At 46.9% G+C, this 27500-nt stretch overlaps 1 protein-coding gene and 1 pseudogene across 1 annotated transcript; both read right to left on the reverse strand.

Annotated features, from left to right (window-relative positions):
* LOC122647124 overlaps nt 1-4765 on the reverse strand; it is a 5370-nt pseudogene extending 605 nt beyond the window's left edge.
* A 9476-nt stretch (nt 4766-14241) lies between these two features.
* On the reverse strand, nt 14242-17640 carry LOC122647062 (putative cytochrome c biosynthesis ccmC-like mitochondrial protein). Its single transcript, XM_043840578.1, has one exon. It carries the CDS (start codon nt 15105-15107, stop codon nt 14337-14339), a length of 771 nt encoding a protein of 256 aa, XP_043696513.1. The 5' UTR covers nt 15108-17640; the 3' UTR covers nt 14242-14336.
* Between the last annotated feature and the right edge of the window lie 9860 nt (nt 17641-27500).

Consider the following 27500-nt stretch of genomic DNA (forward strand, 5'->3'; position numbering starts at 1 on the left):
CTACTCTCCCCGCCCCCGGATAAGCCTTAAAAAAAAAAAAAACAGAACTCCCCGGACACAAACAAAAGAAACAAGAAGAGGGCCATGATGATGATCCTATGTTCGTTTTCGCCCTGCCCCGATGATGCGCTCCTAGCTCGCGGAGCTACATACCGGAAAAATAAAAAAGACTCTCTCTATTACTTACTTTGAGAAGAGAATCGTTGGTTTGACCGACAGACTACGTGGGAAATACGAGATCTAGGCAAGCCGCTACATGTTCTCCCCTTGCCCTTGAACGATAGAAGAACTACTTATCTTCTCTCAGATAGCGGTCGATCGGTTCGCATCTATGGTCAATCAATAGGTCCGCGGATCTATTCTTCTATACGATAAATCGCCATCTCGTAGCACCACCACGACACCGATTCTCGTTCTTATTCGGAGCCCCCCATGCCGTGACTTCGACTTATAGTATGATGAATGAGTGGAAAGATCTTTATAGAAGTCCCTGTCCGATCCAACCAAAGAGTTAGTATCGTATATATCAATTTTTTTTTAAGATAAGGGGGCGAGTTCTTTCAGAAAAGACTTGCTGCTCTCCTATCCGAATCCCGCGAGTGACTAAGCGCGAGACGAGCCATAACATAAGGGGCGAATCTACTCTTGGTAGAATCGACCATAGATATTTTATTTTTTCGGTATATTTGCATCAGGCTTAGCCCCTAGTAAGAAGGTGTTCCCGAAAGGGGACGAAACCTGTCTAAGATCGTTCGTCTAAGATCCTGTGTGCGACTTAGTAGCGCGTGAACAGAACACGTAGCCTAAGCGGAACTAAATATTCAACCAACCTATGATCCATTTATTTAATCAGCTTACTGTCAATAAACCATGTGTTAGGTTCTCGTTGCGGGAGATCTTGGAACGTGCCCGTCGTGTGGATGCGCATACAAATAGGGTCAGTCACTATTCGACCGTGCGGAGAGTGAATTCTATATTATATCAGTCGGGTAGGCTGGACTGGGGTTCTGGGAAATTCTCTACGAATTCTTCTTTGCAAGAGACATCCCTGGGTTTAGTGATGTCTCCGGCAGCCTTGCGGGGATCTCCAGATCGAATAATTTGTTTACAAGACGCTCTTAGGGGGTCCTCTCGGATTCCAGCTTTTGACTTATCTTATATAAAGCTTTGACCTACTCCCTGAGCAGGGATGTACGATTTATACAGGTAGTGGGGTCATGTATACTCATGGGATGGCTTATGTGGTGGAGTAATGATCTCCATATCATCCAAATCCATCAAGATCTATGTAGTTGTTCAGTAAACAATTATACTTCTCGCATGCAGTACCCGAGTCTTGCCCATTTAAGGAATATGGAGGGTACGCAGTAGGCTCGGTCGCCTTGACCAATCACAGATCAGCCCGACTAACGGTCGCTTTGATCCGTTACAGATCAGCTCGAAAGTACCCCTTTCTATTATGATAGGGGCGGATGGTAGGGCTAGAACAGGCATAATCGCTTGAACGGCTAGAAGTGGGCCGACTATCTTCCATTATAAATAATAAAAATAATAATAATATATTATTATTATATTTATAATCTTTTTATATTTTTTAGGTTTTAGGCGGCGGATCGGTTGAAATAAAGATCGGGCTATTCGGGATCGGCTAGGTGATCGACTCCTTTCTTTCCATCCCCTCCCTCTGATGGCGAAACCGTGATATGTCAGCCAGCCATGGACTGCTGGCTGCCTTTATGATAGGTAGTAGGCATCGGATCAAAGGGGAATCGAACAGAGTATCGCTCTATCACATCGGGTGGATAGGTACGGATTAACAGCTGAACGTGGGGATCACGGCAAAGAAATGCCCTTCCCTGCCATCTCTGCCGGCCGAGTGCAGCGAAGGTTCATTCATCAGTAGTAGTTGTAGCTAATTCAAAGGCTGAAAGGGATCTGTTCGAACCAGAACTGAGACTGGAGAGGGGGGCGAATCCCGCATAGACCAATAGATCGAGATCCATAGTCCATTTCGGATCCAGATCGAGCTTATTACTCGACTGCTAGGTTTTTATCCCTATAGAATGAATAAGGTTGGAGAAGGAAAGGTGCGCATACGCGCTCAACTGATGAGGAGAGGGCGGGCTAAAGAAAGGGCAAAGCTATCGTTCGAGTGGTCTATTCTCACTATCGGGAAATAGACATGTTGGTACCTCCTCCCCGCAAGGCGAAGGGAAAAGCGCTGTTTAGCATTTTCGGGGGGGTTTAGAGAACTATCATTGTTTGAACGGCATCGCTGTCCCATCCGATAAAGAAGAAAGGGTCCCCCCTCCAATGTTGAGTGGAAAAATTTGAAAATTTATTAGTATAGTACTAGTGCCACACGAATGTGAACTCTTGGCCGGAATAATGTTCGAAAAAAAAAAGGTTGGCTCCTCACCCTATCGGCGGATGAGCGGCCTCCTCACCAACCTTTCCTCATTCGCTTCATTGAGCCGCAGAATGAAAGATCTCTCCCCATTAGCAACAGGTAATCATTTTCAAGCCACAAGAAGGTATCTCCTACTGAACGATAGGAAAGTGAGTTCTTCCAGTTGGCATTCATTAGTCCGGTTGGGTAGGAGCACCTGGTTGATCGCCCAACAAAATAGTTGTTTAGCGAATGACTCAACCTATGCATCCGGTATTTACACACTCTACCTCGAGGTGTGAATCACTAAAACTCTTTATTCCCCCTACCCATGGAATAGAATTTGATACTTTGACCTTGCGAGCACCCACTCAAAATAGGGAGGGCGAACTCTTATCTCCCCGATCTCCAGGCCCACAAAAGAGATTGGAATTTTCCGTCTTCTTAGCCGACGTAAGACCTTCATCCGGCAGCAAAAAGCTGTCCCTTGGAGCAGCTCAAACTTATTCCGGGTATGAACAAGCGGGAGTGCACCACATGGAGGGTACGCAGTAGTCTTTGTATGCCAAGTCACTGGACCGGCGAAACTGATTCTCCCGAGGTTGAGCTTTCAAAGCGGGATCGTTCCAACGCGCCCAGCAAACGGAGGGTGGTCTACGATCAGGCAACTCCATAAGCGAAGAAGAAAGTCCTTCCGCCCAATTATTAGTAAGGCGGTGGTCGTAGATCACCAGAACAACAAAGACAAGGCTTCATGTGCCCCAGCAAGAAAACCAAAACTATAACAATTGGGCGCTAACGCCCCGTTATATAGGGTGGTCGTAGATCAGCTTTTCTTGCTGCGTTAGCGCGCAGTAGTTTGATTGCTTAGTCGAAAGGTGCATGCGTTTGAACGTATGTCGGATCGGCTTGCTGCGCCGGCTTCTTTGACTTGATTCTTCTCTGAAGGCTAGGTCAAGTAGCCTTCCACCGACTCAACGGATGGAGAGAAGCGCGCAAACAGAGCCGGACGTTACTTAGGCAATGCCGACCGGCACTTCAACCACTGAAATAGCAGCGAATTCTTGAAAGAATTCTCAATGGTGCCGAAATCTCTCAATAAAGCAGCTAGGCCGTACCGCCTTACTCATAAAGGGGGCTTTACCCTCACGCCAGACGGCGCAAGTAGTCTCCGCGGCTATACTATATCAAATAGCCTAGGGCGCTACTGTACTTGTTTTTGTCGGGTTCTTTGCTAGCCAGACACCTGTCAACCAACCATCCAGCAACTATCAGTTCTTTCGCAAGCCAAGCCAATATGCCTTGATCCGCCCGAGGAGAATCCGAGTGAAAGCAGCAACCAGAGTGATAGTAGCGTGTGTCAGCAAACAACTCTAAGCTTAACTGATTACAGATAGGTAGTGCGGACTACACTACTTTTCTCACCTCACTCACTCTGAGGTGAGTGAAGTGCCCTACTTCTATCTCACGGGTAGTGGTAGTGTAGCTGGGCTATTGATCCTGGTGAAGGAGGCTGCGCCGGGCGAGGGGTGATAGAATAGCAAGCAGGGTCACTTCCGCAAGCAAAGGAAAAGACCCTTCCGGTGAGATCTGTAGCGCAGCAGCCAACCGCCTATTCTAGTAACGTAACGTACTGGCATTCAAGCAAGCGCAAGCATGAGGCAGCGCCGCAAGGAACCCAGAGCCTGTGAGTGAGGCGCTGTCAAGCCCAAAACACAAGTCAAAAACAGCAGAAGAGCCCTGCCCCGGAGAACCAAAAAGACGGAGCAAGCAAAGCAATGCATGGCAAGCGGTTAGGAACAAAAAATAGCCAAGCAAGCAAGAGAATCATCGTAAGAAGTGCTGGAAAGAGGCGCTGCTCCCATTTCAAGCGCTGGTAAGAGGCGCTGTTCCCATTCATTTAGCGCACTAACTTGCGCTCGCACTCTTTGACTGTCCATCCTTCAATATTTTGATCAGGTATGGAATTCTTATCTGAGCTCTTTCCCTACCCCGTCCTCGAGTTCTCGTGTCCAATCAAAAACTCAATCCTTGTTAATGAGCCCTTCATCTTCGACCGGTTGGGAACGCATGGAGAGGAGGTAGAAGGATTGTAACCCCGCAGCGTCGGGGAGTTGGTCTTTTCCCGCCCCGACATCGCCACTTCCTTCTAATGGTAGCGAAGCCGAGCCCACGCACTCGATGCTCATCTCCCGAAGGAGCATTTCCCTCAATAGCATTTCCCGAAGTAGCATCTCCATTCGAATCCGAATCGTAAGCAAAATCAGAAGCCGTTTCAGGCGCCGAATCAACATGTTGAAGAGTTTCATCCGCCGAAGACTCCGCGTCTGGAGACGTATCAAAGGAATAGACATAACAGAACATTCCCTGCTCCATACCATAAGAAAGGAAAGCTTGAATCGGAACTACAGGGTGGTCTACGATCACCTAGCAGACTACCGGTTTTTATCTACTTACTTTTGCACTCGAGCGACTTTTGAACAGAGGCTTCGTAGCCCATTTTCCTTCCCTAAACATAGGTATTAAGAATATCATTCAACCAGGTAACTCAATTATGCCACTTTTGTTGCGCCATAAGCAGCCAAGCATAGTGGTTCGCTCAAGCAAAGCAATGGAGTTTGCGAGACTTCAAAGCGTTCCGGTAGTGCTTAACGCAAGGAAATAGTAAGATAAGACCCTCTAACCAGAATTCGATTACACACGAGCTGCCAAGCGGCTTTCGCACCTTAGAATGAAAGCAACATCAATCCACAGGAATTCAATCCGTCATATCTCCACCTCGTAAAGCCGTAACAGCATCGACTCATTAATGCGCCCTCAAGGGGCAGCCTAAGGAACAAGGAAGAGGCTCGGCAGGAGACTCGCAACGTTGCACCTAAGCCCTAATTGAATCAGGATTAAGCTACTTGTGCACCCGCATTCAACTACCATTTTGTCTGGTGGTTTCGCCGTCTATGTATGAAGTACATAGCACTAACTCGACTTTAGGGGGCAAGTAGGCCAGGCCTCTTAAGGTTACCTAGTTTGCTTCATCGCCATGATCATTAGAGCTCTCGATACCGGCTGGATCGGCGCACTTGTCACACTAATTTTCAATTGGAAACTTAGTTTCATCCATCACACAAAAGAAAAGATCAGACTCTTTTTTTCGGATCAAAACTTGTCCTTCAAGCTGTCCAAGTTAGCTCTGTCATCTGTTGATAGAGTCTTTTCCTTATAACCCGGGCAGCAATAGTCATTGTTTTACTGAAAGTCTAGTGAATAAGGAGACGGCTTCCTTCGCTGCCTACTCTGCTTTCGCTGCTTAGCTTATGCTATCCTCTCAACTTACTGTAGGTAGCCAGTCTTCTCCGACTGAAGAGAATACCAAGTCAGGTCAGGAATGCACCAAGGTAGAATAGTCCCTTGTATCGGTCAGTCAATCAATAGTGGAATAGAATAGTCCCAGTAATAGTCTCGTCAAATTGCCTAGCGTAGGCTTAATGCACTTCCCTATCTCGGTCCTCGCTCTCAACGCAAACGGTAGTCAGGTAGTCAGGGAGTCAAGCAAACAAGCAAAGAGACTGAACACCTTCTGCTGAAAAACTTTCTAATTCCGCCTCAGATTCGTGATAAACTGGATCTCTTGTTTCGTGAGAAACAGAATATGTTGGCGAATCAGTTGGATATTCATTAGTTGGCGAATCGTCTGTTGGCAAATCCTCCGTTGTTGAATTGTCCGTTGGAAAAGAATATGTCAGCTAATCGGCTGTCGGCTTCTATTCTCGATCACTTCCTTCCCCACCCCCTTACTCAACAATTGGCCTTCCTTCATGCCTGTTGGCTTAGGTGCGCTATTGCTATTGCATTTGGTCTCTTTCGCGCTGTGTGCTTTATTGCCCCCCACCCACCGCCATGATCAACGCGCCTTAAACGCCGCGAAAATGCCCTTATCGAGCATTTTTAGATTGAGTTGGAGAGCTTCCTTGCCCTTGTTTCAAAGCTAGCTTAAAGCTCTAGTTCTGCCCAAATCCCCTAGGATTTGGGCTTTCCTCTTCTGCGGATGCTTCTGTTGCTGCGGATGCTGATACTTCTGCTTATGCGGATGCTATGGAAAAGAATGAATTTCATTTCCCTACCACCTCCCGCTGTTCTCTTTCGTGCTATGCTTGTTTGGTTCGTAGCGCGCTTAAAGCTACTGTATTAGGGGCTTCTTCACGCTCTATTGCTATGCTGTTGCTTAGCTTTGCTTGTTTTTGGTTGTAAAGTGCTGCTCAAGCTGAGCTAACTACAGGTCCGAATGAACTGGGACACCCAGACCTTTCTTATGCGGAAGCAAAACCTGTGTTTCTATACGAGTTTCCTTCAGTTGCTTGCTCACCCTAAGCAAGCCATACTATACTTCATTCTTTTGAATTTCATTCATTGAAAGATTCCTTACCCATAGGATCAAGGTTCTCCTCTTCAGCTTCTGTTTCGGCTTTCTCTTTTGTTTCATCAGCGTCTGTTTCGGCTTAAGCTTCTGCTGATGTTGATGCTTTTGAAACAGCTTCTTCTGATGCTGATTCTCCAGTGGAAGCTTCTGCGGTCCCCTGGACCCTGTTGCTGCTTCTGGTTCATATCATTCTCCAGTTGCTTCTTCTGATGCTGATGCTGAAAATCATTCATTCCTCTCGGCTATTCCTTCCCCAACCCTTCCTATACGAACGAAACAAGCCGATCTAGCTGTGACGTCCAACACAGCAGTGGGGCTACGGTTCGCCACTTCACCCGGCGCTTGGAACAGCTAGCCAGATAACACGAAAGGAAGAAAAAAAGCTCTGTTCAAAATGATCGGGAGTAATGATCGAATGCCGATTATACATATCATTCGGCGAATGGGAAGGATGGATCAGAGGGAGAAGCATTCGCCCATGTTCGATCCGCAGTGAGAGATTGGTCCCTCGCAACCATGAAAGAATTCGATCGATCAGTCTACCCGGCTTCAAGGAGATGGGTCGGTTGTGGATAGAGAGGTCGGGATTACCGGATGGATGTGGAGCAGTTGTAGCCTCATTTTTTAGACATAATGATCAATACTCTATTTCGGGGATCCTTAGTTGGCGGAACTAGTTTGCTCAGGTAGCACTGTCACAAGGTCGCAAGGCAAATCGTTAATCTTTCTCAATGCAAGCGAGCTCACAAGCTGCAACGTCAATATCTATCCTTCGACCTGAAATGTTTATATAGCCCTTGATCTGCACATATTACAGCCATCTATGAAAGCTTGCAGTTCCGCCTCCTTATTGCTAGCTTCTCCATATAAAATTTTTAAAGCTAGGAGCATCTTTCCCTTGAGAATCTCTCAATACACCTCTGCCTTCAGCTGCTCTTGATCTATGTGGAGCTGCTGCCATCAAAATGGAGTTGTTGCTCTCCTTCCGCGGGTTTTGACCAGTACACTGGAATACATAAAGCTGATTTAGGAGTCAGGGGAAGATTGAGCATCTCAAGAATCGATAGGTGGAGGGCAGGGAGGGCCTCTTCTGTTGGTCAAGAGGCATCACTACCTTATTAGCAGGTTCGAATGAGCTAGCTTTATCTGGTTTCTGAGGTGTGAAGAGCCCTTCTCAAATCTATCATCTCCTGGTCCTAGCAAGCCGTATCTTTCGGGTGCTCGCTACTCCCGAACTAGTCTTTCTTTCTTCAACAAGGCCGGCCGTGCCATCCGAGCGCACTTGCTTGCACCCTTCCGAGGATCTATCGAGTCACATTGATTCATCAATACAACCCTTATGAATTGCTTTATTTATAGGGGAAGAGAAGTGGAATGGAATAAAACAGTCCAATGCTGCTGCTATGTTAATACATACTCTATAAAAACTATTGAAAACAACATTCATTCATCCCCGCCCAGGGCTCCCTGAATCTCTCGGATCCTCGTCCGATCCGACGAAATTTCGGTTCGATTCGACCGCATTAGTGCATAACGGAGCATTTCTCCATAGGTCGGACAGAGAGAGCAGCCTCTACTCGGGCTGGCAGGACAGTTCTGTTTTCAAACAAATAAGTAGTTTCCCCGGCTTTTGAGATTTGATATGCTCTCCTATTGATCGGTTATTCCTTCCTGTCTTGCGACTCTGGGTGAACATGGTTTCCGGTTCGAGGTGAACATGCCAGTTGGTTCTATAGTTAAGTGCTATCTCGAGTTGAGTAGGCGGATTTCCTTATTCGAACGAAACGTATAAGGCATGTTCATGGAACCAACCGAACAAGATGAAGACTAGATTTTCCCAACAACCTAATGGGCTTACTAATAGGGCTCTCCGCCGAAGACAATATAACCATTATTTATCAATGGCGGAATGGAGCAAGGTGAAGCAGCACCCTCCATGCAGCGGCTTTCAATATTCGGCGATTTCTTCAACTATGAGAAAGCGGAAACTATGATCAGGTGTTATGCAACGGACGTCGCCCCGTACATGTTACCAAGGCATGTTGACTAGTTGTTCAACCTAATTAGACCTGGCGGGATTTCGCCGGTCCAGTACCCGAACCCCATTCCCAGCCGAGATGATCGCCTTATTGCGTTGGATGACTTCCTGCTTGGGAGCGTGACTCTCGTACCTATGGGTACAGACTCTCAGTGGACGGTGAGCGCTTGAGTTCAGATGGACAGCTGTGCAATATAGATATAAACCTGCTCCATTTTTTTTGTTAAAGTCCACTCCTTCGGAGCCTCATATACGGTTCGACGGGGCGGTCGTTCCTGATGACTAACTATAACCGGAATGCTAACTTGACGTTCTTTTCTGACACTGAAAGCCGCTTCTTTCAATTGTTGGGGAGCTTACCTGTAAAAGCCGGGCCGCCGAACCACAGAGCAATTCAAAATTGGGACGGGCTGGGGAACAGCTGACGAGTCCCCTAAGGTTCCGTCTGCGTCATACGAAATATTGTAAAACGAACCCGGTAACCGTACTTACCTGGAAAAAATGGGACCCTTGCCGCCTTTTACGGGAAATTTCATATAGTCGAGATGGTCAAGGAGAACGTAGTTCACAACTTCCGGATGAGCGAACCAACTCACTAAACTACGGAACACTTTTGGTGGGCTACAACTATGACAGGCTTTCTATACTCGAGAAATCCAAGCTATAAATAACAGCGTACCTTACAACACTAATGGTTTGTCGCACTATGTCAGTCACAATAACTGGCCATCCAGAAAGCCCAACACTGCCTACTTTAGCTTGACGGATGCCTGCATTTGTTAGTGTGCCCTTCTGTTCCACCAGGATCGAAGGTGGCTAACGATGCAGGGTGCGTAATCGGTACATGCAGACCATGGCCTGGGCGACCGGCTCGCAGCACCCGAAAGGGGCACCCGCGGGACTCCTATACTGGAATGGCACTGTATTAGTTTGAGGAGAAGGGAGAATACAGTGCAGAAGCATTAGGAGGCCTTCATTGAGTGAAAGACCTTTAAAGGGGAGAGGAAGCGAAAGCTCCAGTCAATCGATCGATCATGGGATCATTATGGACTGAACTACAGACATTCTGCTCTAGTTCAGATCAAGGAAAAGGGATAAGGATAAAGGGGACAAGCTACCACAAACGGATTGACAATCTACCAGTGGCAGAACCTTACCCCCTTTGTCCCCCTCGCTCGATACATATGGCCGACTTTCAAAGATCAGCCCTTTGTCTCTGCTCGTCAAGTAAAGTGATGAAGGTGTACTAATGGGTAAGAGTCGCATCAAGACAGAGCTTTGACGTCAACTTCGCACACAAAAAACTGTCTCTCTTTTCGTATCAAAAGAAAGCTTCTGTTCTATCTTGGAAAAGTGACGATTTCGTAGAAAAGGAAAGCCGTTCAAGTCAGGCTCCGAAGGAGTGGAAAGTTTGTAATTGTCAAATCTTTATTGGGTTGGTGTATATATCGTCTTACCACACACAACCGTCAACTCTTTCGAGTCCATAGGAAGTGTAGGTTTTGATGCCTCTCGACACATCTATTCAGCTCTTTTACAAGCCTCACGGACGTGCGGAAGGTGCGGAAGCGCCTCCCCATCACCCTGGTGATAACCAGGAATGGTGCCATGAAGGACCATCTATGTAATTTGACTGTACGAGGAGGAGAATAACACATTCTTTGCCAGCAAGCTCGAGTCCGCAAAAGCCGTAGGATAGGGAGAGTTATCCACTAGTAGTTTTCACTGCCCTTGTGGTGGCTCTGTTACCGGAGGTTTCACCTCTGACCTTTCACTCTTTGGACCAGAGGAACCTATCCCCCTTCATCCATCTGTCTTGTCTGTTCTGTCTGTCCGTTAAAGTAGGTTAACGAGTGAAGTTCCTGCCTCTCACCCGAGAGTCCCGAGCTGAACGCCTTAAGCTAGGAGTAACTCGAACTAACACGAACCATTCCCTCTACTTTCAGGCAGGGAAGGAGGGAATGGGTGACGTGGCGGTCTTCCAGCTCTTCGATTGCTTACTGTACCGGATGGGTTTTCGCTCTCTTGGTCCCGGGTCAGAAAAGGAAGGTTGGTGATTGGTGGTCTTCTCTCCGTGAATGTCGGAGGTGGGGCAGGTCGTCCCATAGGTCTGGCTCTGAACACGTCCCTTGCTTGGGTGGGGTCTGACCAAGGTCTGTCCACCTGTCCGGTTGGCTGCAAAGGTGCCTTCATCATTGCTGATCTCACTCGGCTGCTGTGCCGTATTCAATTCATCTCCCAGTTCAGTAAATAGTCTTTTTTATTTGAGATTCAATCTGCACCATACGATCATGATCAATGTTTTGTTCGTGATCCTCCAAATTGGACCGTTGCGGGTTGGTCTCCTCTTGAATGTGCTGAAAAGTAGCCTCATTAAGAGTCTCATTGAAATGCATTTCCCAACAACGGTTGAGGCTCGATCTGCATCGTTCGATTTCCATCGATGTTGCGATTGGCCTCCGTCTGATTGGACCGTTGGAGATTGGCTCTCTCTAGTTCTTGCTGAAAGTCGTATTCAATAAGAGCGTCATTAATTACCACATCATTGTTGTCTTCCGTCTCCAAACGGTCGGTCAGCGGGTCAACGAAGAGTTCCTCCCTAGCCGTTGTTGTATTTGCAATTTGAACTTCTTGACTATGCCGGCCGCCGGTCTCTCTCCGGTTCCCGGTGCCATTGTTTTCGGCAGACACTTGCTCTTGTTGATTTCGATGGGAAGATCGTCGAGGAGGGACCAGGATCCATGGTCCGTAGCTCGATCTTCCTGGTTCTATCGCCATGACTTCAACAGGCTTTCCACGGGTGGATCTCAGCTCCCTCGAGTCGTTGATGAGCTGAGGAAGCACTTGTTCGTTCTCCGGGAGAGGTTCTGAGTTCGTGCATGCATTTTTCCTATGGCCTACTTTGCCACATCGAAAACATACATTCTGTAACGCCTCATACTTGCAACGGACTCGTCGGTAGAGGTTATCCTCTGTTAGGAGAACCGCCGGTGCAAGAGGTTGGTTCAGATCAATTTCTACGCAAATTTTTTCATATCAAACTATAGTGCACTCTTCTGTATGCTCGTCTAGCTTCACCGCTTGTCCAATCAGAGCAGCTACTCTGTGGAGGATGTCCGGTCGCCAGTATGAAAGAGGAAGTCGAGGTAATCGAACCCAGATAATAGCGGAGTCCAGTTTGGTCTCAAATGGATCAAACTTTGCGTGCCATCTTCGCAAGACCAGGTCCGAAGACAAACCATGGTCCTATAGTAATAACGAGGTTGAAGTCTTCAACGTTTGCAAATCTGAACAGAAAGTAAGCGCCTCCCATGGCCATGATCTGAACTCCTCCTTTCATGCCTGCTTGTTTCCAGACTGCTTGCATTCTCTCGGTGAGCGATTTTAGGTGAACAAATCCGCCTAGGACTTTGCCAAGAAGGCATAAGTTCCAGGCCTCCGCACTCTCTGATAGAGTACTTCGATCTCCAACTCGTATTTTTTCTCCCAATCTTCGCAATGGTCCGTTATAGCAGATTCATTCAAGTCCACTTCTGCTACATCGTTATCCAACTCCTCCATCTCGTCAGCCCAGGATTTAGAGTTGGAAGAGGACCCCTTAACCACCTTTTCTCTGTAAGATGGTTTAAGAGGTTCTTTTCCCTCCATCGTTAGAAGACATGGTTGTTGGTGAGACAAGAGAGGTACTGTTAGAAAGTTTTGTGGTGGTGCTAACCAGCTCTCCATAGATGAATAGAAACACTTCATACCTGAGCGCACTCGAGTGCTTCAACTTCTTTGAATCCGGCGGATGAATTCTTTGAAAAGATTGGATCGTCCTCAAGCTACTGATCTGTGGTCTCAGTTGTTTTTGTTGTCTTTCTCAGAGTATTGAGCCGTCTGCGACATTCAATCCGGTATTATCTCTCAACACTTTGCCGAAGACCAACGCTTTCTCCAAGATGAGTATCCCATCAAGGCGCCGCCTTCCTCCATCCTTCACGTCTAGTCTAATAACTCTCCGCAGATCTCTTGAAGATCTTCCTAGAACACTAGTGGTTTTTCCATGCAGATCTTTTATCACTCTGTTAGCCTTTCCTTCCTCATCTAGTCCTCCGTTACTTTCATCCCCTCGCTCTGTTTTACTCCACTCACGATTTCTGACCCTTCGCTCATCTTTCTTTCAGGGCACCCCATCAATTCATTCCGGACCACCCAAAGAGTGGACCCAAAAGACACCACCTACATAAAGCATCAGCCTGGTCGGATGATTTAGCCAATCTTTTTTCAATGCAAATGAATCTCAGAAACCTAAAGGTTTCCTTTCTTCAATACAGATTAATATCACGGTGAAGAGCCCTAATATTTGCTTGAAGTCCCAATCTCTCTGTAAGTCTTGTAAAGACCTCTATTCTTTTTTTTTCTTTCTTGTTGAATGAATTATAAAAAGTATAAAAAAATGTTTAGCAATTTGGATTTCTCCCTATGTTGATTGAACATGCCCATCCATCAGGGCAATTCAATACAAATAATACGGTGTATGTGTGCTTGAGACTTGAGAGAGAGAGGATGGTGACGTGGTTCTGTCCCCTTCTTCTTCTTTCCTTCCTCGCTGCCGAAACTGACTAATAGGGCGACCCCCCCTCCTCTGTGGATGCGGTTATGTATAGTTGGAGATGCATGTTGTTATCGTTTTTCCAAAACCTTGCTGTTTATTGGGAAGTGCCTTAGTGAAGTTGCTTGCGAGACAAAACCGTCAGGCGCCTTTAAAGGTCGTTGCCGCTTCGTTGGTATTGGTCAAGTGTTGGATAGGGCCCCGCTGGTTCCTGCCCATGAATCCGCTGGTGGATGGCATACCGTTCTCGCCTCTGACATCTTGTCTAGTCGTGGGAGAACTCTCATTTTGCTAGGTTTTGGTTCTTCGCAAAAGCCTCTCAAGGATGTGTCCGAAAGTACTTCCCCTTTGATCCCTCCTTCTGACTTCTGATCTCGGTGACAGTCAATGTATATAAACCTCTCGCCCTTGATGCTTTGGCCCTTGACCTAACTAGCTGGAAGTAGCTGATGAGCTATGGTTTCGTATTGGGACAGTCTCTCTGGTCAAGTGCTGTTTCATCGGATCTATCTCGTGGACGGGAGCTTACCGCGGCTGATGATCTGACGTATTTCAGTATAGCTCCCGCTGTCCTTTGCCTCTCCCGGGGCTCAATCTGCATGACAACGTTAACTTGATGAGAGGACGAGACCGCCGATCCGCCATCCCACGAATTTTATTTGAACCATGATTGGAGAATCAAGCTACTTGCCCTTTAGTAGATCGTGGGTCTGACGTCCTCCTCATTATAGTCCTCCTAGAATCAATAGCATTTCGTCGGAATACATCCTGTCTTTTCACCTGTGTAGTCCTATGCATAGTAAGTACTATAGCCCCAATCATGGCTACTAATAAAATAGGACTAGGAACCAAAAACCAGACGGAATAGTAGGTATAAAGTAAATTGCCCAATGTTTCCAAATTAGTCCAACTTCGTACCTTTCCGGCATGAACCGTCAATCTCAGCGAGTGAACTAGGTTTTGGTATTCCTTCTCGAGCTTCTATTTCTTCCGTTAAAGGAGATTCGGGAAAAGATGGAATAGGAAGACGTGTTTCCAGAACGAACAAGATACGGGTTGAGAAGGGGGAGTTAGCAAAGTTGGACAAGATTGGAATGAGCATTGGAACATGTATTGATGTACCAGATTGGCTAATGCTCCCAGGTTGATGCGATGTATTCCACCAGTTGACTGGAGACTTAATTATTGGTATATCGATCGGTCCAGCACGGATTGAAATAGGAGCCGGTTCGACAGGAAGCTTTTGAAAACGCAGTGCACCCAGGTAAATAAGGAACGAGATGAATACAGAGGTTAAACGAGCATCCCACACCCGAAAGGTGCCCCACATAGGTCTTCCCCGAAACCCCCCAGTCACTAAGGTAAACAACGTAGAAAAAGCACCCATTTCTGTACCGGTTCCGGAAGAGCGAAGAAAAAGGGGATGTTTTGTTAATAGGAACATAAAACTGTTTATAGCCGTTGCGATATATACAAGTATACTCATCCGAGCCGCAGGAACATGTACATACGGAATACGAGAATTTCCACCTTGTTGAAGATCTTGTGGTGCTACCCGAAGACTTAAATGAATAGCCATCGCTGTTAAGAACAACCGAGATCCAATGAGAATTTGCGCGTAGCTTCTGGTCTTTGACATAAAGAAAGAAGGTTGTAATAACGAAACGGACATGTGAGAATTTGGTCCTAGCTAGTGAACAAGAAAGACATGGATGTATATTCAATACGCAATCAAAGGATTTCGCATGCTTACCAAAGAATCAACTCCATGAGCGCGCTAGCGCGCCCCAGCAAGAAAACGTTGCGCTAGCGCGCTCCTATACTGACGTCTCGCGCGTCGCGCTCATCCGTTGCTTGGTTGCTTGCTGGGCGCGCTAGCGCAGTAGTTTGATTGCCTGATCTACGACCACCTGATCGTAGACCACCCTGCGGTCGAGCTGATCGTAGACCACCCTTGCTTTGTTTTCGCTCCGCTCGTGCGTGGCACTCCTTGCTTGCGGAGCGGCATACCGGAAAAAGAAGGAATGACTTTCTATATCCCCGGTGGAAAAGTCCCCAGAAAAAGTCAAAGGTCTCCCCGATCTCTTTTCTGGCGAAAAGACTGAAAGTAGGAGCTCTCGGTGCCCCTACGTTCGAGACTCTGGAAGACTTCACCCAGAGTGTCCAGCGAAAACTCATTCCCCCTCCCAGTTTTTAGGAATTTAGCCCCCCCTTCAAGCCAGCCTCCACCTGCAGCTTTCGCACCTCCATTTTGTGGAGTCTTTGCCCCTTGATCTCTAAGATAGAGCGAGCTTTATCGAGTAGCAACTCAGATGAAGGCAAGTGTGTCTTCCCCCTGTAAGTGAAGACCAGGCGGGAATAGATCTGAAAAAGGCTTTCTCCTCCGATCTCTTGCTCCAGAGGATTTGGGTCCAAATTCGGATGGGGGGCATGGGGAACTTCCGCCGGTGCTGGCGCTAGCGGGGGCGCCTCGTGAGCCGCCCCCGGTTCTGGTTCTGGAGCCGGCGGGTGATTCATAATCCCCCCATGAGCGTTCAAAAAGTGGTTTAGTATTTCGAATAAGTCCATGCCGACTTCGCGCAACTCCAGCCAACTCCCCTGTTTCTAATGTGTATGAAACAAAAAGTAAAATTGGGCCATGTCTCACGAGCGAGGCTTACCTCCCAACCTCAGCTCGCTACATATGGCCGGAGCTTCATACTTTTGTCCGTCTTTTCCATCAATGGCCTCGGGTGGTGCCGTGGTAGTACCCCAGAGCCCCTCACTCCACCCGCGCGACGATCGGGGGAGAGAGTAACAAGACGGAATGGGATCATTGTTGAGTCGTAACCCCTTAAAAAAGAAGCTTGTTAACGTCGTCCCGGTATGTTGGATACAACACATAGACACCCCTATGACCGGAGAGGAGTGTACCCACCGAAGCGAGCTAAGCCACACAAACCAGGAGAGAGAGAGACGGGCGGTCCTCCACAAACCGAGCTGTAGTTGACAAGGTACGTAATTGCAGTTACCCTAGGAGAGAGCAAGAGAGAGAGATTGACTAACCAGTAGGCGGTAAGAGGTAGAGGGGGTAGCGAGCGAGGGTAAGTTCCGTTAATATGTCGCCATCCCTTCCCCTGAACACTGACACACTCTCGTCGCCTTACTCATCACCGTTTGATCTACGGTAGATCGTTTAGGGAGGGGGAAGGAAACGAAGTTGGAGAAGTGACCCATGCAAACAAGCAACGGATTGAGCGCTAGCTGATCTACGACCACCGTTGCGCGTTAGCACGCCTTATTTTCTTAGGGCGCCTTTTCTTGCTGCTGGTCTAAGACCACCCCTATGTGAGTAAGGCGTTGCTTGTTGGGTGCGGACTTCTTATTCGTGTATTTTATAATTGATCTAAGCACACTTACTCGCCCGATTATATACGCAATTCCTTTGTCATTTATTTGCTTTTGTATTTCCCGTACTCGTCTGTAAGGCAAGTAAAAAAAAGTTTTCATTTTCTTACTTGTATTTTATTATTTTTTTGTTGCGCTAAGCCACAAATCACGAAATTGAATAAGTACACAAACCCGGAATGCCCCGGTTGACAAATCTTTCCTCTCCCGTTGGTCGAGCTCAGGTGGACTACTATTTTTCTTTCTAACTTGATGAGAGTTGGGCCCCCGGTGCGGAGCCCTACTTTAGCTCCTTACTCGGACTGGAAATCGTGCTTATTTCGTTTTTAAGAAATGGGATAGGGAACTAGGCTAACTACTTCTATTATCTTTACCGTTGCTTTTCTTCTCTCTCTCTCATTATTTAAATAAAAAATTTCCTATCTTCTTTTTTAGAGAGAGCTGGACAGTAAGAAAATTGGGTGGTGGTTCACGTGGAAGAAAAGAGTAAGCAAGCTACCTTAGGTTGTACTTCTTTATTCACAAAATCTCTTCTTTTTTCATTGATGTTCTTTTTATATTAAAAAAAAATAATGTATAATTTGGGAATAATGAGGGTAGCTGCCTCCTTCTTAGTGGGGATGCGCTTTCCTTGTTGCTTTCTTAGGTTTTGGAATGCTCGAGATCTCTTATATACCAGATTTTGGAAAAAGGCGGATACATCCTTTTTTATTTTTGCAGCAACAATATAGAGCTAGATATGTTTTTCTCTTAGGCAATGAAATTAAAAAGAGTGGGTATTCCGTCTTCTTTTTTATGCTTGTCTATTTCTTCTTTAAGAAAGGAGTTGATCTTTTTCAACAATCGATTGATTGAGGGATCCTAGCCGGTGAAGGAGATACGTACGGGAATAGGTTTCAGCATGAACAGGTTCAAAAATCCTTGATGCGGGATCCAATCCAGTAGCAGGGGGCCTTTCGATGAAGCCGTTGATGCAGCAGAAGTGGACTCTTTATTTTATGTCGATTCAGCAGCCTATGTTTATGAGATACTACTAGGGGAGCACCTACTAGCTAGAGCTAGGCTAAGGGATAACCTAATAAACCTACGTTGGAAGGACTTATGGGAGAACTGCGGAAGACTTGGAAATTCCGTTGAACCCTCAAGCACTGATGTGCTTAAAAACAACCCACGTATAATCCTAAGGCCATACCTACCAACTATTACCCATGCGCGGCCATACCCTTCTTTAGTGAATCCTTCTATAGTGGATCGACCTTCTCGCTACATACTTTTCAGTTCGAGAAAGATAGCCGGCTAGAGGCACCCTAACCATGAATAATAAGCGTCGCCAGCGAAGGTAGCAGTTGCATCAGTTTACCTAGCAGTTTATCTTGTCGAAGAACCTAGAACCCCTGGATTCTGATTTGTTAGTTGAAGCAGCCATTTCAGAAGCATCCATAGTGGAAGCTAAGGAGAATCCCATAGTTTCATATCCTTCAGTTGCAACAAAACCAGGTACAGAACCGTGCTTGCACTCATTTACTTGGGTATTAGCTGGACGGCTGACCGGGCTAGATCTGCTGGAAGGGAAAGTAGCGGCCTATAAATAGTAGGGGAGTTGCCGTGTGTAATTCCGAGCCCTTTGTTGTAAGGCGGGCTATCACGAAAGCAAGTTGGAGGAGAAGCAGTTTACTCAGTTGATCGAGAGCAAGACCCAGCCGCAGAAGCACCCGCGGCATGGCGTGGTAGGAAACAAAGGCAGAGGAAGAGGCTAAGGCGGCTAAAGCAAGGGCAAAGGCAGCGCTCCCTAAGGGCCCCTACCTCTATAGTGGCAAGGGCAAAAGCAGCATCGAAGGAAGAAGCAAATCACATTAAACGATGCCAATGCCGAGCATCACCTCGAACTACGATCATCATGTCGTTGATGCAATCGATGCGATTCACCCACCCATCCTGCCGATTCGACCATAATCATTATGTCTCGTATTGCCCATCCATCCCTATGCCCACCCACCCCCCGTCTCCCAGCATGCTACACGTCGCTCGCTCATAGACAGAAATCCCGAGCAACTCAAGCAACGAGATCAACAACTAGCTCGGATGCTGGTGGTTGAGGATCAATGGCTTAAGCAGGAACTGTATCTACTGCATTTCATTCTGAATAGTCTACTGCACAAAGAAGAAAAGGTTTTGTTTTGAAGGGCTGGCTCTCGACCACGAAATGAAGGCTTTTCAGTGCTGCTTCCTTAGGCCGAGGATGATGCCGCTACCCTTCACTTACTCCAACCAAGAATCTGAAGGAAGAGCAAAAAAAGGTGAAAAATCTAGAGAAAAAGCACTAACAGAGACTGCTGAAAATAAGCTGTAAGGACCAACAAGGCTGGAACAGCAACTATAGAGGCGAGGCAAGAACTGGAACAGCAGCTACGGAAGCCGAAGCTGGAACTGGACAATCTCAACGCAGCTGAGACTGGACAATCTACAAAGGCCTACCGAGCTGGAAGAACCACGGGCTAAAGTCGAAAAAATAGCGTAGGCCTTTTTTGGAGTATCTTTCCTTACTGGCGGCGCCTTATTCTTTTTAAGATTTTTGGTCATTTGCTGCTGGAAGATCCCTATAAACAGGAATAACTGCGTCTGGAACATCCGGAGCATCTGGAACACCTGTAGGATCACGATCATCAGTAACTGCATCACGATCACGAAGGTCGGAATCTTCAGCTCAATAATCTTCATCTTCATCTCTCTAATCCAAATCATAATCTCTCTCTTGATCATAAGAATCCTAATCTCGATCTCGTCCTGTAACTTTGCCTGGGTCATCTGAAGCTAGCTCTTCTGCTGCGTTTTCAACAGGTGCTGCAGTTGGATTAATGGTCTTATTAGTGGCTGCTACTACTGGATAAGTTGCTACTGGATTTTCCAATATAGAGGTAGGGGCCGAAGGATATGAAACAACTGGTTGTAACCAAGCCAAGCCTTGCCTCTGCTTTCGCTCCTTCGACTGCTTTAACGGCTGCTTGTGGTTCATGAACATCAACCATTGCTTCCACCTATGCTTCTGTTTACTACTCGGATGCTTCCTTTGCCTCTCGATCCCTTTTTTCTTTATCTTTATCTGCATCTGGATTTTTATCTAGAACTCGAAGGCATGTTGCTGGACAAGGTGGTGCTGGTGAAAGACCTGGTAAAATACCAAAGCCGTGGTGCATAAAGTGCATGAAGTCGGAACAGAGGCAGATGTGCAAAATCTCGGAACACATTATCGATGTGCATAAAGTGCCGGATGTGCTAATTTTTTATAGCAGCCCTTATGGGTGATGCCTCTGCCTCTTGTTGGGTGATACCTTTCATGCTTCTGGTGGAAATGCTATAGGATTGACGTAGTCAATATAGGTGGATCGGCTGCAACAATTAGATATGCGTATAGATATGCTACAACAATGGGTACTGCAACCCTAGCTACTGGCTTTCCAACTACTGCGTATCCTCAGGTACAGTGTCATCCTTGGGACCGGATTCGGGGAAAGGCTCCAAAATCTAGTGCAATAGTGCCAGCACGGTCCCCAGACGCTGTATTTTGACTCTGTTGAACATAGTCCGTGGTGGCCCAGCCGAGTATATAGAGCATTCTCGGCATAAACGATAGCCGCCGTGACTGCTGTGGCCAGGGAAATTTGTTCGCCATGGGCGTCACGAATGGCCGGATTGAATGTTGAGCGAAGTCTCTCCCTATTAGGTAGGGGGGCTAAAAGGGAAGATGAACTTGCTAAGCCAGGCGGCATAGAAAGCTATCCGGGGGAAAAGTGGATCTCCTGTGACTTTTGTTCGGAAGTATGTGATCCATGAATCCAACATCGTTTTCTTGGTTACCTTATCGTATGCAGCCTGATGAGCGTCGGCTAACCGCGAGAGTAGTTCTTGTTCAGTACCTTTCACAAGACTCCGTAGCCAGGCTTTCCTCTGGTAGGCAAATTACCGAGACGAAAAGCGTCCTCGGCAGTGAATGTGATTTCACCCCATCTCAAACTCTTTGTCTTGCTTTCTGGGCACCATAGGCTAGGCTGCTCATCGCCTTGTTGGTGTGCTGATCTGAGGATACTTCTTCTAAGGTGCCAAGGATAGCATCTCTTATCTCAAGCTCCTCCCACTGTTCTACCATCTCGGCATCTCCCAGCATCTCAAGTGATTAGGCGGGGACAGGATTCGAACCTGCAGTCTTCAGGTCATGGGCCTGATGAGTCGACCAATTCCTCTACCCCGCTTCTTCCCCTTCTCTTTCTTGAACTATTCCCACCTAGCAAGAAGACGGATGCGCGTGCTAACGCGCAACGTCTTCGCGCGCCTTACTCGAGTAGGGGCTCTGGAGCAATCAAACTACTGCGCTACCGCGTCAAAGCATGCTAACGCAGCAAGAAAAGCCTTACCCAGGGTGGTCTACGATCACAAACGCGCAACGGTGCTCGTAGATCAGCTCGACCACCGGGAGAGAGTGGTCTACGAGCAGCTCGACCGCAGGGTGGTCGTAGACCAGGGGTGGTCTTAGACCAGCTCGACCACCGGGAGAGAGTGGTCTACGATCAGCTCAGCCGTTGCTTCTTTGGTCGTAGATCAGCTAGGGCGCGGAAGGACTTGCTTGTTCTGGCGCGCGCCTGACTCATAATTGGGCTCATCCCTTGCTTGCTTGTTCTGGCGCTAACGCGCGCTATGGAGTTGCTTGGTGGATGCGCTAACGCGCCCTTCCTCTTATTCTATGATGATACTTCTCATTTTTTTTTAATCAACTCAAGTTCGCTATCCTTTATAATACGATATTTCTTCTTGCTTTTGCATTCGCTTTCTTTTGTATTCGCTTTCTTTGTCATTCTCCTTCTGTAAAAGGGGGTTCTCATTTGTGGAGTGGACTGGAATTTTTGCTCGCAATGAACATGAGTGAACCTGACACCTTTCTATCTTTCTTTTATCTGGAAGTCCGGTAAAAAAACTTAGGAACAACGCGCGCAAACACTGAATGTCTCAGTGGTGGTTCTTTGTTCGGTACTTTAACTAAATGGACAAGACCGTCTTCAACTTCCATCGAAAACAAAGTAAAAGAGAAGAGAGTAGGTGCACTTCCACGCATGCCAATATATGAATAAAAAGCTCTACAAGAGAGTTCCCGCCTCCGTTACAGAATCTCCCAAAGCGAAACTAACTACCATGACTCCTATCAATACAGCTAAACCGACAGTGCGAGCGCTTGATTTTAATCCGAGCGGATCATAGACTTCCGGCTCGGTGAAAGCTTCCATAACGCGATCATGGATGTGGCTAGCATGCGGACAATAAAATCCTAATTGCCGAAGAGCGCACGTCTCACCTGTTGCTTCCTTAATCAGTTTAGCCATCTCTGGTGAGCACCAATATTGGGGATGGGTAAATAATGGGTCAGGAATGACCATCCACCATTTTCCTAACCCTAGTAACAGACAGGTGAAAAGCACAAAGGAGTGGTCTCTGCAGTACGACAGCAGGAGCGCTTCTTTCAGGCCAAATCACGTCATTGAATCATGTACCAGAATGGAATGTAACACAACGCGTGTGTACATCTGTTTGCCTTCATATATCAGATATGGCACGGGATATATAGGGAAATGTACCATCAACTAATTTTCAATCGTGCGGCTTTCGCACCTTGACATACTGAAACGACTGCCATTATTGGTATCAAACCAATAGCGATTCATACAAGCTAAATCTTCTAATCGATAATTGGCCCAAAGAAAGAACTCAAATTTCATGTTAATGAATTTATCTCTATCTCTATCTCTATCTCTTTCGAGCCTCATTCAAAAATTGACCACAGTTCCTTACGTTGTTCCCATTACAAAATACTGGATTTCTATCTAGAACATTCCCATTCCAAAAATGGAAACAAATTAGAATTCTCAATTCTCTACGACGTCTAGGCGATGAAATATTTTCAGGAAAAAGCAAATCATAATGATTTTCGCCTCCATTCCCAAGCATATTTTCATGTCTTGCAATGGATGCATCAAAATCATTCTTATCAACATATCTTTTTTCTCGCCATCTTTGATTAGTTTGGTGCTTACTTTTATGGACCAATGAAATACCTATGGTTTGATACATAAGAAATTGTCCATCCCATTTTATAGACAGACGAACTGGTTCGATAATAAAAATCCCTCTTTTTTTCAATTCTGTAAAAGTTAGATCCGGGGGGTTAAGTTGATAGCGAGGGTAGAGGAATTTTTTTATTTCCAATGCAAACAGTCAAAGCCTAGGTCATCAAAGACGTCTGACCCGAGATATCAGACAAGTGATACGAACTTCGGAATGAAACTTCTAGTCTATCAGGTAAGACAAAACCGACCGACCAGAGGGAGGGCCGGGTTGACTGACCAATGCCGGAGACACAGCCAGCTCTATCGCTCGGGCTAGCTACCCAGCTATCCCTTCGCTCTGCCCTTTCCCACCTATTACGCTCAATAAACAACTAAGTAATAAACAACCTATTACGCTAAATCAACCACCTATTACGCTCAGCCCCAACAAAAGCTCTACTCGCTCTTTCTCCATTACCGCTGCTAATATCCGCTTCTCCCTAACAGCCCCAGTTACTATTATTTGGGCCGAGTAGAAGCACTACATTTCCTATTTTGGCTTCTACCAATTACTATCGGAGTTGTTGACACGTTTCTAATCTATTCATAGAGGAACCCGAAATGGTAGTAGCAGGGGCCTGAAACAAGAATAGGGGTCTCAGGCTGTATAGTATTTCCATGCCCCCTCCTCATCATTACCATTTGAAGATCTAGCCATACCTAGCGGTTGACCAATAGGAAACGTAACCGGTGGGATCAAGCAGCTATTTCGAACATGTTGCGGAATTCGCTATAGTTGAGATCTGGTACCCCTTCTTTTGCGGTAGTTTATACCTCTGTGCCTCAACATCATAATAGTAGGGGGCCTACCCCTTGAATGAGAAGTAGTGCCTTACTCTATTCCAGTATGGGGGCTTCGACCTCTTAGTAACCATCAACTAGATTTTCGGTTCCTATTCCCCCATTATTACTAAAGCCCCCCCGCTATTACAATAAGGCCCTTCAGCTTACCCCTGCATCATTTAGGGGTGCGATTGTTTTTTAGCCGGCTTAGCATAGATTGCCTTCGATCGTGAATATTGGGTGAGCATTTCCTCTCCTTAACGGTCGAGCGTCTAGAGACCCTCTCCTAATGAGCTAGGCGCAAATCCTATTCCTTATTGTCCCGAACCCTTCATACACAAGGCCCGTTCTTTCACCCGATTTTGATCAGTAAGGCTCGCACTCCCTAATGAGATGTACCGATTCATTCTCCAGTGCCTCCGTTCCAACCCCGACTTAGTACTACTTCCACCGGTGAACCCAGTAGGTGGGTGGGTTTGGAATAGTAGGGCCCGTGCCTGTGATGATTGGCCAAGTACTCCCAACAGGCCCCCTCAAATAATCCTATCTATCTATCTCCCGGCCCTCGAATCATCCTATCGGATCCCCCCAGTCTCCCCAGCTCGCGGGAGAGAAGTTCGATCCGGAAGGCTCGGTTGGAAGGGGAACTGCTGCCGGGCCAACCCATGGTGTACCGGTTGTATCTACGATGCCGGCATCTGGGTGTGGAAGAAAAAGACCTGTCTATTAATGTTTCCAGGCTGGATCTGAATAAAGGCTAGATTCGTGAGGAATAGTAGACGCGTGGAAGCAGACTCAAAGAATGTGCGTTGATTCTATACATACGTATTAACGGCTAGACGAAAGGATCGGCAGCCCTAATGTTATAACAAGGGAAGAATTGGCAACTTTGGATGGGCGATATATAGTTGCCGATTCCAGACTAGACTCTGTGAAATGAGGGGCCCTACCTAAATAAAAAGGTTCCCCAGCAAAGGAGGTATCCCGGGAAAGGATCTTTCTACCGCGGATTACCATTCTTTTATCACTGTTCAAGGAGCAGGAGCCACCACTGATTGGAAATAGACGGCTCAGAGCCCGGGAATTCTGTGATAATCGGACCTTGCCCCATATGAATAATAGAAATCAGGAATTGAAAGCCCTCCCTTCCATTGGATCCACATAAATAACGATAAGTGGGATATTGTCCCTACTATTGCGGGGTGGCAAAGGGGGATCGGTTCCCTGATTAATCTATTCATTCCGGCACGATCAATGGATTAATTTCATAATCTACGAATATCCGAAGAGGCAATTAATTAATAGTAGGGTCTTTCTAAAGTGGTTTCAAGGTTAGTGGATTCCTTTCTCTCTCGTTCAGGGCTACTATTCCTTCCCCACCCACCTACTGGGGGTAAAAGTGATGGTTGGAGATGGGTGGCATTGCCCGGATTGTATGCTTGATAAGCGGATCGTGTTGCTTCTCCAGGTGGGTAGGCACCGTCGCACCAATGAATAGTAGGGGCGCTCACCTCTCAAATGATACAACGTATATAAGCGGGATTGCGATTCGAGTAAATAATAGTAGGGGCAGATTGATTCGATCAATTCACTCAGTAGCATTATTGTCGATTCTGTAGTGGAAGTACAAGCCGGCACCGACCAATCTCCTCTAGCCTGGTGGTCGGACAGATCTATCTATCCACAACACTGGTTCTGAAGGCCGATCAAGTGATTTTAGGACCGAGCTGCTGCGTTTCATTTCCTGGCCGGATATCAAAGGAGATCTGCCTGCCGATCGATCGTTCACTTTAGCCATCTTAATAACCCGTTGCATGAGGGGGAAAGCAGGTGGCTATTACTTCTGGGAGGTGGACCAAGCTTACCTGAAGCCCTTCGCTCCCTTCCGGTGAGCCCGAATCCCTCACTTTTAAGCAAGAACCCCAATGAGTTGATTGATAGTAGGGGGGAACAATTGAACGACAAACCTGCCCTACTATTGCAAATCATTCCTTCTTGTTTCCTTTTCGAAGAGTGATAACTGCTGGGGGATAAATGCCTCCTCTATTGCTTGGGATCGATAAGAAAGAGATTCGGGAGTCTATCAAATACGTATTAAGGCCTTCAACAACTAAGACTTCGAACTAATTACGCCTCCTCCTCCTCGCCTCCCCGTATCAACGATATCAGATACCCATTAACAACCCTATATTAAAGAGTTCCCTACTAATGCTAGTCCTCTCGTCCCAAACTGGAGCACATGCCATCAGTTCCCAACTCCCCCTCAGGACTGTGGTCAAAGTGTTCTGCACACAAGGTCTTTGATCCAGGGATCAAGGAGCGGTTGGCATCCTCAAGGACGAGGTCTGTGGGAAGTGAGACTGTGGCATCCGTTGGGTGGTTTACACCTGTGACCTTTGATCGGAACAACGCCACACGTGATGCTTTGAAAAAGCCGTTTTGCTTTAGAGCTGCTTTTGTTGGCTGAACTGCCACATCTGCTTTAGCCCTATCGTCTGGCTCGGAAATGTAGCCATTATTCCCCGCTTGAGAGGGGTAGGTTACCCAGGCTGCTTTCGGTTAAACAACATATCCTTTCCCATTTGAAAGAGTAGAAACCGCTGCTGCTTAAACATCTACTTGATTTGAGACCTCTGTTTCACAAGCCGATCTCCCAGATGCCCTATTAGGTGAACCCTCCTTTCCATCTCTCTAATCTACTACAGAACCTAGTTCATCTCCTATCCGATCAACAAAGTCTCGATCCGGAAAGATATTGATAAATTACAAAAAATAGTTGTCCAAATCACCGGGCTTAACAGCCTGTCATCCTAAGTTGCCCCACCAGCCCCAAATCCATCTGGGTCAGCCTTCTGAACCTTAGTCATTGCACATCCGAAGACGATGGCATTCGGCGATCAACAGACCGCAAAGCAAACAGAGATTGAAAGAGTCCCCTCCCACCACCTGTGAACGACCGTGCGGACTGAGAGCTAAGTCTAGATGGATGACGGAACTAGGAGAATGGACCCTGCCAGATCTTCTGATCACTAGGGCAGAGCATCTGTCTATGGTGTACGTGTGTACGGATCGGGGTGAGTGTGAGTTAACGTACTCGTACTCCTAGCTTCTCCGGTCTGTGATGAATCTTCCCCAAAGCAAAGGTCTTCCATCACGTGCCACCGAACCGAGCTCCAGGATTTACCCTTAGTGGTGGGTGGACCAGTCTTCTTAATGAGGTTAATTTAGTCGGGCCAGCTAGTAAAGGCATCAAGGCCTATGAGCTTCAGTGGAGCAGGTTACTCAACCACAGCCGCTTCCGCTGTCTAAACAGCATCTCTTATCTTCCCCGTTGACAGAGTAGAACCCACTGGGCTGCCTCAGTCTGCCAAATGTTGTAAATAAGAAGCTGGTGGTGATTCTATAGTTCACTCTACTGCTTCCCCGGACCCAGAAGAGGACCTGTGATGATCCTCCCAATGCTAATGCCAGTCCCAAGCCTTATTAGTCTTTCCTCATCTCTTTCCCCGGGGGATGCTCTTTCGCCAGCTGCTGCTACTACTCCTTTGGCTGGTGCCAAATCAGGTGACTTTGAAGTGGAAGCTTGCCCAGTAGGCAGTTAGATGTAACCATGCTGGCAGTACTATGATAGCCTTAGAGCTTGAAGGTCTACCCTCAACAGTCATACAGTAAGGGGAAGTTTCTATTTACATAACATAAAGGATGGGAATGAAGGACGGACGACCAGCCACAACCGCCGCGTAGTT

The sequence above is a fragment of the Telopea speciosissima genome, unplaced genomic scaffold, assembly GCF_018873765.1.
Source record: "Telopea speciosissima isolate NSW1024214 ecotype Mountain lineage unplaced genomic scaffold, Tspe_v1 Tspe_v1.0012, whole genome shotgun sequence".
Classification (NCBI taxonomy): Eukaryota; Viridiplantae; Streptophyta; class Magnoliopsida; order Proteales; family Proteaceae; genus Telopea; species Telopea speciosissima.

Coding starts and splice junctions, on each gene's coding strand:
- LOC122647062 (XM_043840578.1), bottom strand. CDS start 15,107: ATGTCCGTTTCGTTATTACAACCTTCTTTCTTTATGTCAAAGACCAGA.